This window comes from Sarcophilus harrisii, chromosome 4 (assembly GCF_902635505.1).
Source record: "Sarcophilus harrisii chromosome 4, mSarHar1.11, whole genome shotgun sequence".
In the NCBI taxonomy this organism is placed as follows: domain Eukaryota; kingdom Metazoa; phylum Chordata; class Mammalia; order Dasyuromorphia; family Dasyuridae; genus Sarcophilus; species Sarcophilus harrisii.
This window is the reverse complement of record NC_045429.1, coordinates 62845083-62859341: the sequence shown is the minus strand read 5'-3', so window position 1 is coordinate 62859341 and position 14259 is coordinate 62845083. Positions and strand designations below refer to the sequence as shown.

General features: G+C 37.4%; 1 protein-coding gene across 2 annotated transcripts in view; it reads left to right on the top strand.

Moving 5' to 3' along the window:
* TNR (tenascin R) overlaps positions 1–14259 on the top strand; it is a 690019-nt gene that overhangs the window by 637468 nt on the left and 38292 nt on the right. For both annotated transcript variants that reach the window (XM_003767456.2, XM_031936928.1), the window contains 4 exons: positions 6717–6836; positions 7550–7693; positions 11158–11288; positions 11927–12059. In XM_003767456.2, coding sequence (XP_003767504.1) covers positions 6717–6836; positions 7550–7693; positions 11158–11288; positions 11927–12059 — 528 coding nt within the window. The remainder of the gene's footprint in view (positions 1–6716; positions 6837–7549; positions 7694–11157; positions 11289–11926; positions 12060–14259) is intronic.

Genomic DNA, 14259 nt, shown 5'->3' with positions numbered 1-14259 from the left:
CACTTTGGGGGCGGGTTATATAGGGATATAAGTACTAGTCTACAGATAATAAAACTGAGGCTCATGATTAAGCAACTTGCCCAGTCTCACAAAACTAGTTAACTATGGGAAGCAGTATTTGAATTTAGACCTTCCAGGTTCTGTGTTCAGTGCTCTGTCTGAAGCAGGTTGTGGTCCCTTTAAGGAACTATATTTTCTATTGATCTGTGGTTCCTTTCAGATTCTCAGCCCCTGCTAGCTGAGGCATATCCTCTCCACAAAAAGTTGTCTTTCCCTGTTGCCAGGGCCTTTGACTCACAAATTCTGGTCAAAATCATCCCTTTGAATTCCAATAGGAGATCCAGGTTTGTCCCAGCCCCCACTGGATCTGAGCCAACTTAGACTCTCCCAGCTCCCACTGGTTCTGATCTACTCTGATTGTCCCAGCCCCTATTCTGATGATTCTCCCCCTCCCCAAGACAACCAATATAATGAACTTCCATCAACTAAGGTCTTTGCAGATGGATCTTGGCAGTTCCCTTTACTGCCAGGACCTTCTGTCCACTAAGAACTACATTCTCAGTGCAAAACTCCATTTTCCATAGATCTGCCCGCTGGAATAATATTCTTTTCCAGTGTTATATTCTCCTTATCCTCACCTATTTCCCTAATCAGACTTTATGCCTCTCTGTCAGGATTTCTAACCTTGCTTCTAATCCCCATAATAAACCCTTTTATCAATCTAGGTTTTCAGGTCTGTAAATTCCTTTACAGAGAACCTCTGCACTGCCAGAAGGGAGTCCCCAAAACTCCCTACCCTTGTGCTGAATCCCAAGCGGTTGCAAGGAAGCCAAACCTCTCCATTCGGTTCCCTGAACCCCAAACTTGCCACTAGATTTTATCATTTAACTCCCTGACCACCAGAAACCCTAATCTCATTTTGGTTCCCTAAATCTAAACCTCATCTTGTCCACTAAACAATATTGCTATTTCTTAACTTCTTAGTTGTATTAACTTGGACTACTCAATCACAGTGAATCTCTATTTCTTCTTTGGCCAAGTTAGCATAACTTCTCACTTCTCACCCCACAGAATTGTTTTGAGGATCAAATGAGAGATTTGCAAAGCACTTTGAAATATTTTGACAGCATGTTAGATTTAAGTTCTTTTTATAGCATTTGTAATATATCATAACATTCCATATACATTTACATACCATGTACCTTATGCTATTTATTATCTCATATTCTTATATGCCATGCATACCATATTTTGTTTTAATATATTTTCTATACACCATACAAGCAATCGAATAAGCATTTAAAAAGCACCTACTATTAGGCTGATGATGTAGTAGAAACAGATCTGGTTCTGGAGTAAGAGTACCTGAGTTTAAATCTTATCAGTGATACATATTACCTTTGTGATTCTGGGCAAGTGATTGAACCTGCTTGGGCTTCTACTCTGTCATCTGTAAAATGAGAAAATTGAACTAGCTGCTCTCCAGTTCTGGATCTATGCTCCTATGGGCAGGTCACTATGAAGGATTATTTAAATCTATTCTGAATAACCTTAACAGCAGCCCAAGGCAATCTGTCCAGCTAAGACCATCTGTCTTCTCACCTTTTCTGTAATCAGAGTGAATGGGAAAAGGGTGGGCATCCCTCCGAAAGCAGCAGCTTCAATTGGCCCCAATATTAAGGAATTTCATTACAACCCTCAACCACCACCATCACCAGAGACCGTGTTCTTTAGGATAAATAAAGATGATCGACTGCCTAGATTCCTCATTGCTTCTTCTCACATTGTCAGCAGTCTAGGAAAAACATCTGTAAGGCAATGTAGAGATTTATTTAGGAACGATGAAACCCTCTTCCAAGAGGATTCTGCAGGTTTTGCTAACCGTCTCCTTACACTAGGCCCCCTTCTTACTAGAAGCCTAACCAGACCTTCATTTAATTTCTCTTCTCTTTCCCAACTCATTTGGAAATGTTTGTTATTGTTTTTCTTTGTCCTTCCTTCTTGAAGAGGACCATGGTATCAGGGATTTAAGTGAGGGAGAGCTGTGCTAGATCACCTGCTTCACTTTCCCCTCTACAGCCATCCGGGACTAGTGGCAAGATTTAATCATGAATGAATAGGAGAAAGGAACAAAGACCTAGCTTCCTCTGTTAAAGAATAGTTCCTAGCTGTGATACGAACAGCTTAGACTTAGAGCTGAAAGAGATTGTAGATTGAGTGAGTTTAAGATTTTGATTGAGTTCAAGAATTGGTACCCAATGAACCATGAAAGCTGCTTCAACCTGCTTGAGAATGTTAGAAATCTAGCCCCTTTGCCAACTGGAAATACTTCCATCCTAGTAATTTTCAGAAGCTTCCTGGCCGAAAGGAAAGAGAGTAGGGCAGGTAAGTCAAAAACACATTATCTATTTGTAAACTTTGTAAGGTTTCCATACTTCCAACATTTACTGTTTCTCATCAAAGTATAAGTGCACTTCGCCCAATGATTCATAATACAACTCCTCTACAACTGCATCTTCTATGATTCTTCCTTATGGTCTCCCATGAATCCTTAATGGACTCTCTACCAAACACTACAGAACTTCCTTGGGACTAGAAGTTCTTAACTTTTTTTTTTGGGGGGGAGGGGGGGTCAGGAACTTCCTTGGCAGTCTGATAAAGTCTAAAAACCTCTTTCCAGAATACTTTTTTTATTAATTTAAGGAAATTCAAAATTTCATTTAGAGGTTAGTGAAAATAATCAATAATAATAATTTTATTATTATATTGAAAGAAATAAAGATGTCACTGTCCCATTCCTGTTCATGAAACGTTCTGAAGTCTATTCATAGATTCCTAGTCTATAAACCCATGTTAAGAATACTTGCTCTTGGCCTTTTATAATTCTGTGAGCATCACTGCATCACTCAAATGGCCCTACCCATCTGTTTAAACCATCAAGACCTACATAAATGTGAACTAGACTCATCATCATCATTGCTACCACCACCATTATTATGATGATGATTAATTAAAAAGGACAGGTGCCCCTAAAGCAGATGTTTAATGATAACCAGTCAGAAATGGCTATTAACACTGACTTACTTCCCCATGATTCAGATATTCCTATTCAGGGAGCTCATAGTATGCTTTTTTTGGTGTCTGTGATTTTAAATTTGTTGACAGTGGGTGCCTCTCCAGTATAAATATCACATTTTCTTAGGGAAATGACTTGGGTATTTACACAGATTGGTATGGATAGTGAGACAAATAGACAAGTATTTTATCTGTAAAATTTTAGTTTGATACATTCAGTTTTTGTTTGGTGATGAAATTATCTCTACCAATCAAAAGTTTCCTAGGATAATGAGAGGTCAAGTGATTTTCCAGGACTCATCCAGCCAATGTATTAGAGACAGGTTCTGAACTCAGATGTTCCACTGCTTTCTAACTACTACACCAGTGCTGTCAAACTCAAATGAAAGGTGAGGGTCACTAAACTTTACAAAAAGATCCCTAAATGGTCATATATTGACTTTAAAAAACATAACCTACATTTGATTGAATTTTTTCATTTATTTTTAAAATATTTCCCAATTATACTTTAATTTGGGCTCTCAGCTCTGTACCTAGTGCTCTGTAGATGTAGATTGAAATGTTGGACATCTCTGAGACTATACTATATTGCTTCTAATTATTCTAGCCTCTCTGTAGTTACCACCCTCTATCTCTCCTGGGTCTCACTTTAAATAGTCAATGATACAACATTCATGTATAAGAATCTCTTAAGATTTTCTGAGTGAGGGGCAGCTAGGTGGTGCAGTGGATAGAGCACCAGCCCTGAAGTCAGGAGGAACTCAATGTTGTCTAGCTGTGTGACCCTGGGTAAGTCACTTAATCCCAATTGCCTCACCTCAGCCAAAAAAAAAATTTTCCGAGTGTTTGGGCAACCTAAAATTCTAGGTATATCAAGGATATAAGAATGGTAGGCAAACTCAGGACACTTAAGTAGAGATTAGAGAAAGTCCAGTCACAAGATACTGGTACCAAAAGCATGAGTTGATTCAAATTAATTTTCTTTAGCAAACAGTTATAAAGTGCCTATTGTGTGTATGTTAGAAACTAGAGATACATAGATGGAATAGATTATGGTCCCTACCCTTAAGGAATCAACAGTCTGGTAGGAAAAATAAGACAAACACACACATGGGTATAATAGAATATAAACAAGAAAATGTAGCTAAAAACTTCCTAACAGTTGGAGCTGTTCAAAATCAGAAAGAGCTTTCTCAGGAGGTAATCATAATTATTATACCTGCTAGAGAGACAGTGCGGGGTGAAGACAAAAATTTTCAATTTATAGTTAGAGCATATTCCAATCCCAATTTAGTCATTTAATACCTGTGTGACCTTAGGCATATGGCTGTCTAAGCTTCATTTCTCCCATTCAAAAATTGTGGAGCTATACTAGAAGGTACCTTGGGTCCCTTTCAGCTCTATGATCTATGATATTACGAACTAATATTTTATAGAGCTTTTAAGGTTGCAAAATGATATATTATACATATAAGTATATATATATGTGTGTGTGTGTGTGTGTGTGTGTGTGTATATGTTTGGGTGAACAACACATACATAACACATATTTATATATGTACATATATACATATTTTTTACATATTATAATATACATGTATATATCTATATCTATATCTAAAATCTTATTTGTGATAGTGATTTCCCCATCATTACAGGTCTTCTAGAAGAGAGTCAATTACTATTTGTTGGAAATGTTAGTATCCTCCTCAGCTGTGAGTTGGATTGGGATGACCTCTGAACTTTCTTCAAATTCTAAAATTCTAAGAAATGTGCAAGAAAGCTCCAGAGAGAAGAGTATAAGCTATTCAAAAAAGGGAGAAATAATTTCTAGCTTTGGGGGGAGGAAGGGAAAAGGGATGGATGGGTAAGGGAAGATTCCATGAAAGAAATGATACTTCACTGAGCCTTGAAAGAAGACAAAGATTTAAAAAAAAAAAAACAGAAATGGAGGGTGCCCTTCAGCATACATGTTATATTCAGATGGGTGGATGGAAACAATTTATTCCAGCGATCATGAAGGTGGATGAAGTGGACATCACAGAGCACTTAGAACTTAGACACTGAAGATGTCAAGGTCATTCACTGCATCCCAGGTCATTGCCACTTGTCCTGAGTTTTATCTTGCTAATGGATTTCACTAATTCTGGAAAATAGAGTGAGGCTGATGACTTTGTGCAGCTCTGCCTCACTTAAATCCAATTTTCACACAAGTCAGGGATGTCATTGGTCCTTTTCATAAATGAAGGATGAGCTACAATAGCATGTTGTACGTAAAGGCCAGGCAAAACATTGTACTACTTACTTAGCAACTGCTGAAGAATCTGATGGAGCAGGGTTTCCCTTCTGAGGACTAGGGGGAGTCAGAAGCATATCATGTGGTTACCAAGATGCATATGCCCAATAAGAAAAATATTTACTTCTCCCAAGTTTTCTTTCATGTCCATGAAAAAAATGTCTTGCATAAGGGAGGACTTTCTGATTACACAGAACAATAGTAGTGAGATCAGAGAAGTATTGGAAAGTCCATTTGATGACCAATATTTCTTGGTCCTAGGTGCCATGCAACTGTCTGCACTTCTGCCCTCTGAGGTTCATTCCTTTGGGTTGAATGCATGACTTTCTCCAGACATTACTTTTTAAACACATTAAAATGCAAATAGACCAGAGAGTAAATTGAATCACTAACACCTTTAGTATGAGTGAATTGATCAGATTGCTTTCCTTCCTAACAAGATAAAATTTAGTTTAACTGTTTCACAAGTACCACTCTTCTCTTTCCAGCATGATTTTAAACTCCTGGAGGGTGAATTCCCTTGTATTCTTTTTTGTATTCCCCTCCATTCTTTAGGAGAATACTGGGTATTCATAATTCAAAAAGCTGCTCGTTAGAAGGTAACTGATTGGGTCAAGTAATGAACCAAAAAAAGGAATGAATACATGAACTAAGAGGAGGGGATTATAAAATGTAAAAACCAGTAGGATACAGCAGAAAGAACATTGGATTTAGTCAAGAAACTTGAATTAGTTATATGATTTTGGATGAGTCACTCTCTCAAGATAGTGTTCTCATCTGTAAAATGAGATGGGAGAGTAATTCATATTATCTTTAGTCTCTTCTATGTCTAACATTCTTTGACTCTCTGGCCAAAGGCATGGGACTGAATGGGCACAGGAGAGACCAGAGGATGTGAAAGAATAGCTTCGCCTGCTTTATGATTGTGCCTAGGACTGTAGAGTCAGAGGACATGGATTCAAATTGTAGTTATGCCTTTTTTAAGAAGGAAGTTGGGATTTAGTCAAGGTCACATAGCTAAGTAGAGTTAAGTGTCTGAGAGTGGTTTTGAACTCAGGTCTTCCTGGTTCCAAGGCTGGTACTCTATCCACTGTACCACCCAGCTGTTCCTGTCATTTTCTTAAATGTGTATCCCATGGCAAGTCACTCAAGTCTCTCTAAATGTCATTCAGTCTCTAAATCTGTAAAACAAAGAGATTGACTCAATTGTCTCTAATGCTCAATCCAAGACCTGTGATTTGTGCTTAACAGAATCCTGCCAGATAAAAGGCTGCTGTTCTTCACCTTTTCCTCCCCTCATTTTACCCCTTACTTCTCTCATCTTACATTTCCTATTCTCTTTCAGCCATGGACAATCCCATAGATCTGGTTGCCACCAACATCACCCCAACAGAAGCCCTGCTACAGTGGAAATCACCTGTTGGTGAAGTGGAAAACTACATCCTTATTCTAACACACTCCTCAGGTATATTGCTCCAAACTTGGGTAAGTGGGGCAGGTGTGCATGCAGGAGGATGCCTTAGGATTGAGTTGGGGGAAGGCAGAATGAAGAGGGAAGGGTGAAAAGTAACTCTCCTACTTGGAAATGAAACCACAAAGAAGTGATGATAAATCTGAGAACAAGAGGAAGAAACCCTTCTCTACACCATGCTCCTCTCCTCTCTCACCAATATAGTAAAACATAATAAAAGGCATCTAAATGATAAAAGCAGTGATTTGGCATTCAGTCAGTCAGTCTATCTGTTAACAAGCAGTTAGTAATTATTTGTGCTCACACAGAAAGGCAAAAAACACAGTCCCTCCCTACTCTCGACAAATTCTTAATTTGATGGAGAAGACAACATACAAATAACATATAAAAGACAGATTCAGAATAAATGGAATATAATCTCAAGAAGAAAGTCTGGAAAGGCTACAAACCCAAAGTCAAAGGAGCTACATTCAAATCCTCTCTCTATCACTTACTACCTACCTGTATTGTGATCTTCAGCAAGCCAATGAACAACCACAGGCTGTTTCCTCATCTTAAGCAAAGGCGGTTAGACTAGATGATCCGTAAGTCCCCTTCAAGCTCTAGGCTTATATCTTATGATCTAGCAATATTGCATTGGTTTGAAGAGGGCCTTTCCTAAACTGGGATTCCTTATTCAGTTCAAATTTATATGCACCTAATTTCAGTTGCCGTGGAAACAATTCTAGTGGATGGAATCAATGAAGAGTACCAGCTTGTGGGTCTGCTTCCCAATACTCACTACACAATCATCATGTATGCTACCAATGGACCTCTCGCCAGCAGCACCATTGAAGCCAATTTCACCACCCGTAAGTACCCAGTCACTGACCTAATGTCCCAAAGGGTGCATGTATTAAGTGCTGGAATGAAACAGAAAAGCAAGGTATTTCCTGCTTTCAAGAAGCTCACATTCTAATAGGGAAGCAACAACTTTTAAGTGCACGTCAGATAGAAAAGTCCCATAATTTGTAAGGAGCAGAAGCAGAGTGGATGGTGATGAAATGGCTCTTCTTTGTTGTATTTTCAGTGACAAAATCCTGTCAATTTTTGATATTGAACCACTTGACAGTGACAAGGACTTTGGTGGCAAAAACTTTCTTTGCTGAGTTGTTGGTAGTTGTCTGCCCTTCATTTTTCAAAAAGGACCAATGATATCCTGTGCTGATGTCTTCACTTGCTCCATGGATTGGAGCAGGATGAAATGAGGCAGAACTGCACAAAGTCATCAGCTTTGCTCTCTTGATCGTCCTGAGGCTGCAGTACCTACCAGCAATTGTGAGACTATGTCTCAAGACACTTAAACTCTCTTAGCCCCAGCTACAATATCTGCAAAATGGGTATAATAATAGCTTCCATTTCACAAAGTTGTTGCAAATATCAGAATGAGATAATGTGTAAAACTGTTAGCAAATCTGAAAACATCAGATAAATGCTAGTTATTAGTAGTAGTATTTTTAAATGGGCTGATGTAGGGACAAAAGAATACCCTTTAGAATGCAAATATTCTTGGAAAGGTATCTCAGAGGTCATTGGACATCTTGGTTCTAAGATTTTTTTAAAAATTAACACATTTTTTAAAGGATTTGATGGTTGAGCATAATTGGTTTCATTCATCCATCTATCCATGACTGTCCCTTGGAAACCTGTGAAGTGAGTTCCTTCGATTTGGTTAAACTATGAATTTTGTTTTTATACAATATTGTGCTGGCAACTGAGAGAGATCTGAAGGTAATTAAGACATAATTCTGGCTCTAACAGAACTAACAGTCTTTGTCTTTGTATTGCTAAAGTCTAGTACAGTTCCTGCCACAAGTAGATTCCAAATAAATGTTTGTTAGGTTGACTTTAATCAAATTGAATCTAGCAGTAAGGCTATAACACACAAATAGTGCATACTACATAATAAATGTCATCAATGTAGAGAAGCGACTATAAGAAGTGTTTCAGTCCCATAAAAGAGACAAAGCATTTACTGAGTGCCATTTGGTAAAGAGTGTTCTAGCTTCAAGTCTCCGATGTGTTTCTTGGCTTTTGATTTAGTTTCAGAGACTGGAGGCACTAGGGTCATGTGCTAGGTGACTTACTTTAACAATGAAATGATAAAGCACTGAAGGATAGAAAAACTAGTCCAATAATCTACTGGGTTACAACAAAGCAACAGCAAACTGCCACTTACATACCTCTGTGAGTCACAGGGGCCCGAGAAAGTAAACGTCAGCTCTCAGCAAACCAGAAGAAAATCTATTCTATCTGTTTCCTATTAGGACAGGGCTTAAGAAGCAAGATCTGATAGAAAGGCTCAGGCTGGAGATCCAGAGGAGCCTGCTGGATGTCAGAGATCTTGACAGGAAGGTTATCAATCTACAAGGAGTATATGGTGTGAATGTACCACAAAATCTAGGTGAGGCATCAGGTCAGAGATCAGAAAAGCTACACAGGCAAAAAAAAAAAAAAATCAAGCAGGTACCAAGGGGCCCATAGGCGCCCCTGGCAACATCAACATGATAGTTTTGGAATCCATGCCTCACCAGTTTGGGTAACCATAAACTCCAGCTTGACCCACCATAGCATCACATTGTCTTTATCAGCTCACAACTTGGAAACAGCTCGATGCAGCCTCTGATACTTGATACTTATTATCTGTGTGTCCCTGAGCAAGTCATTTTACCCCAAATGCATTAACAAAAAATAAAATAAAATAAAAACCCATAACTTGAAACATGTTCTTAAGCTTTTAGGCCCAGCCAAACTTTGCTTTTCAACTGTTTTAGAACATTCCATCTTCCATCGTTGTTCTGTCTGTTCCCAAGATCTAGAATAAATTCCCTCCTCATCACCATCTCTTACAATCCCTTATTTCTTTCAAGAGTCACATTTTCTAATTTGGCCCCCAATTGTTAATATCTGTCCTTACCAAACTACTTAGAATTTACTTTGTGTGTATTTTACATATGATCTCCCCTGCTAGAATTTAAGCTTCTTGACGGCAGAGAAGTTTTATTTTTTATCTCGTACCCCTAGTAGTTCCTAACATTGTGCCTAAAACATAATAGGTCCTTAATAAGTGTTTTTTGATTGATTGGTTAAGATAAAGCCCAGGAAAGTGAAGATCCTAAGATTTTCTGCTCTAAGATCCTAAGTGAAAACAAGAACTTGGGCATCCAGAAGCTAACAGTGCAATAGTCTCTCTCTGTATCAAATAGAAGTATTCGTGTGAAAAAAATGCTTTTTTAAATTATACAGCTCTTTATCACTGCAAAATATTATTATGATGATCATGGAGAATTTAGGAAAGAGCAGAATCAAAGCACAGACTTAGTAATGAAGATGGAGGATGGGCAACAACAAAGTCAGCAAGTCAACAAGCATTTATTAGTGCTTACTATGTGCTAAGCACTGATAATGCATATATATATGTATGTATGTATGTATGTATATTTATTTACATATATATGTATATACATTTGAGTTTTAATCTGTCTTCCTCCCAACCCTGCACTAGAGAATGCCAGCATTTCACATACACACACACACACACACACACACACAAGAAATTATACAATACATTGTTTCCTTTATAACTGTTTTCTCTGGAGGTGAAGAACATCTTCCTTCATAAGTCCTTTATAATTGATTTGAATATTTTAATAAAGGAACAATGCACAAAAGAAAGATGATGAGGGAGGGGTTTCCTACATAGTAGTATGATGAGAAAGCCCAGAGTAAGAAGGAGAACAAGATGAGAAATGAACACATGGCTGTCCTGAGCACTTTCCTTAAAATGAAAGATTTTGACTTCAGTGTCCTGGAACTGGCTTACACTGTTTTGGGAGAATCAATTGTTAAATTTTCAAATTTCAAGTTATACCTTCAAAATCACTACACACTACAAATTAAGGTTTGACTTGTTTTGTTGACTGTCTAGAAAATGATGTAGAATATACCAATACTGCATATTAAATTTATCATGTTCAACATGTGTAATTTTTTTTTCAGACAGCCAGTTCTTAAGCATTTACCAGCAAACTATTCTATTTACCTAATGTCTTTTGAAGAAGCAGTTTTTATAGATAGACTCTCTCTCTGACCATGAAAAGACAGGTTCTGAGAATGAATAAGACTCCATCTATAAGTACCAGGTAGACAAATGAACATGATGAAGAGTTTGAATATGTGTGATTTAATTGATCTTGAGGGTCTCTCTCTCTCTCTCTCTTTCTTTCTTTCTTTCTTTCTTTCTTTCTTTCTTTCTTTCTTTCTTTCTTCTTTATAGTTCTGGATCCACCTACAAACTTGACTGCCAGTGAGGTCACCAGACAGAGTGCCCTGATTTCCTGGCAGCCTCCCATGGCAGACATTGAGAACTACATCTTGACCTATAAATCCAATGATGGAAGCCGGAAAGTGAGTTGTAGCTATCAGGGAGGGCTGAGTACAATCATGACAATCACTCAGAAGTTAAGGATCAAAACAATTAGGGGAGAATGTATATCAGAGGGAAAGCACTAGGCTTCCTGCCATTTTTCACTGATATGATCAATCCAGGGTGATCTACGTGACATACAAAAAGATCATAGGTTTTAGAGCTTCTAAAGAGCCTCTGTTCAAATCCCTTTATTTTACATATGGGAAGGTTCCTAACTCTTATTACTGTCACAAAGTCTGTGTCTACACAGAACCCAACAAATAGGAGATTTGGCAAGTTTGGGGTAAATATCGTCAATGTAGATAGTCTAGATAATTCAGACGTTCAAGTAGAAAACTTAAGAATGGGTAGAGCCATCCCAAAGACACTAAGGAATTCATAGACAATATTTCTTAGCATGAGTTCCTCCTCCTCATGATCTAAATTATTCTGGAAATAATGAAAAAAATTAAATTTCATTTGTTCTTAAATATACCCTGGATAGAAATTTTTTTTCCCTAAGGGTAACATATCTGAACAGACTAGAACTGCATTGCCTTCTCTTTTATGATTCAATTTCCCATGTCTCTGTGAACCATGATTTCCTTTTATTCTTTTCTTTTGACATCATGTGTAGGAGTTGATAGTGGATGCAGAAGACAATTGGATCCGCCTAGAAGGACTTTCAGAGAACTCTGAATATACAGTGCTCTTGCAGTCAGCCCAGGATGCTGTTCACAGTGTTATTACCTCTGCTAGCTTCACCACAGGTAAGAAAGTGATTGGGGCTTTCACACATTCACTCCCCCACAAATACTCCCAAATAGTGATATGGTCCCTCATCATCTCAGCTGAATTCTGACCCTCAGTGGAGCCTCTGAAGAAAACTAAGCTGCTTTTTCCTACCAAAGAATTTATTTCCTCCAATTCTGCATTCCCTTCTCCAGCAGTTCTTATATACAAACATGTCCACTTTGACTAAAGACATAGTAAGCTACAGAGAATTTCCTCTATGGCCACCAACTTCAAGGAAGAACACTAAGTGAAGCTAATTTAATCTAAAAGGGTTTTTCCACCAAAGACCATCCTTTCTTAGTCCACATATCCTTAATTTCATGGACATTTCATCTATTCTTTTCTCCATCTCAGGGAGTACACAAAGATAAAAACATTAATTAATGGTTGAGTGAGTGAATGAATAAAAATAGCTAGCTAACATTTATTTACCTTTAACATTTGCAAAGTACTTTACAAATAACATCACATTTTATCCTTACAACAATCCTGGAAGGTAGTTGCTATTATTATTCCCATTTTTTCAGATGAAAAAACTGAGGCAAACAGAAGTTAAGTGATTTGTGTAGGGAAGCACAGCTAATAAATGATTAAGACAGGATTTGAACTTGGATCTCCTATCCATTGCATCACCTAACTTCCTTGTAAATAATATAATAAATAATGGCAAATTAATTTATTAAATATTTGCTAGATACTGAATGTTATGTTGAGTTCTGGTGATTTAAATGCAAAAAAGTAAGACATCCTTTCCCTTCCAAACGTTTACATTCCAACAAGAGAACACAACACATAGAGCTAGAGAGTGGTAGCCTGGGTCATAATTGGGAGGTACTAGTTCCAATTCCTACTTACTCCAGAACTGATTGTTAACTTTTCTGTGTAAGCATTTATACTTTGAAAATCAGCAAATGCTATAAGTCAGAGCTTATTTTGTTGTTTTCTTGATGGTTTAGACTTCAGAAAGCAATGGAGAAAATGTTAATATAGGTTAAACTCGAAAGTATATAATGCATGCTCTTTTTTAGAGAACTGGTTGTTAAATATTTATCAGTATACCCTTAGCCATAGGACAACTGATTGACATATCCTTTCCAGAAATAATGCTAGTGTTAGTTTTATTCAGTTAAAAGTAGAAAACGGGGAAAGGAGAGGAAAAGTATATGTGGGTATATTTATAGCATGAAGATAGCCAGAGAAAAGCAGAATTATTGGGTCTGGGTTGATTTATTCTTTTTAATTATAGCTTTTTATTTTCAAAATATATAAATGGATAAATTTTTATATTCATCCCAAAAAATCCTGTGTTCTAATTCTGGGTTGATTTACAAAGGAAGGTTCTGTCCTAGTCTCCAGGGTATAGATTATCATAACTTTGTCTAGTTCTGAGGACTGTCCTCACTGCAGAGGATTCATTAATATATATGTGCACATATATATTAATAATCAACCAAGATACATATCTAGAGTGTTTAGATTCTTATGTGTATACATGCATGTAGCTGTATTCACATCATCATTCTTGTTGGGCTAGATTATATCCTTAGTGGTATCCTTAAGTTGCCATCTTGATGTTGTTGGAGAGAAATAGGTGAAAGTCTCCATGTACATCTCCAGTTTATCAGATCTGGCCTAGAGCAAGAGTTAGGTCATGAAGTAGAGACCAGAAGCCAGAGCAGCATCTTTGCTAAAAAACAGAAAGTAAGTGCCCTGTCCCTCTTAAGGTGCTGAAGCCAATGATGCTCAGCCCTCACTCCCTTTCATCTGGCTTTTAAAAGGGTCCAACTCAAGCACTACTTTCCACATGAGGTTTTTTTTGACCCTTATAGTTTCTAGTTCTCCACCATCACTCCCAAAAAATTACCTTGTTATCATTTTTTATATATTCAGTGTATACTTCTGTGTCTTGACATTGCTTCTTTATTAGAATGTCAGCTCCTTGAGATCGGGGACTTTTATCCCCAGTATCTAGTATAGAAGGTATCTAATAAATGCTTGTTGATTTATTTATTGGTTTAGAGGGCTTAACGAGGCTTTGAAGTCTCTTCTAGTTCTAAGATTCCAAAATTCAATGACTTAGATTTTTTAATGAAGTGAGTTACGACTTAAAGAGAATTATTTCCTTAAAAAAGGAAACATAGATGGCAAATACTTGAAAGAAACTCTCTATTTGCA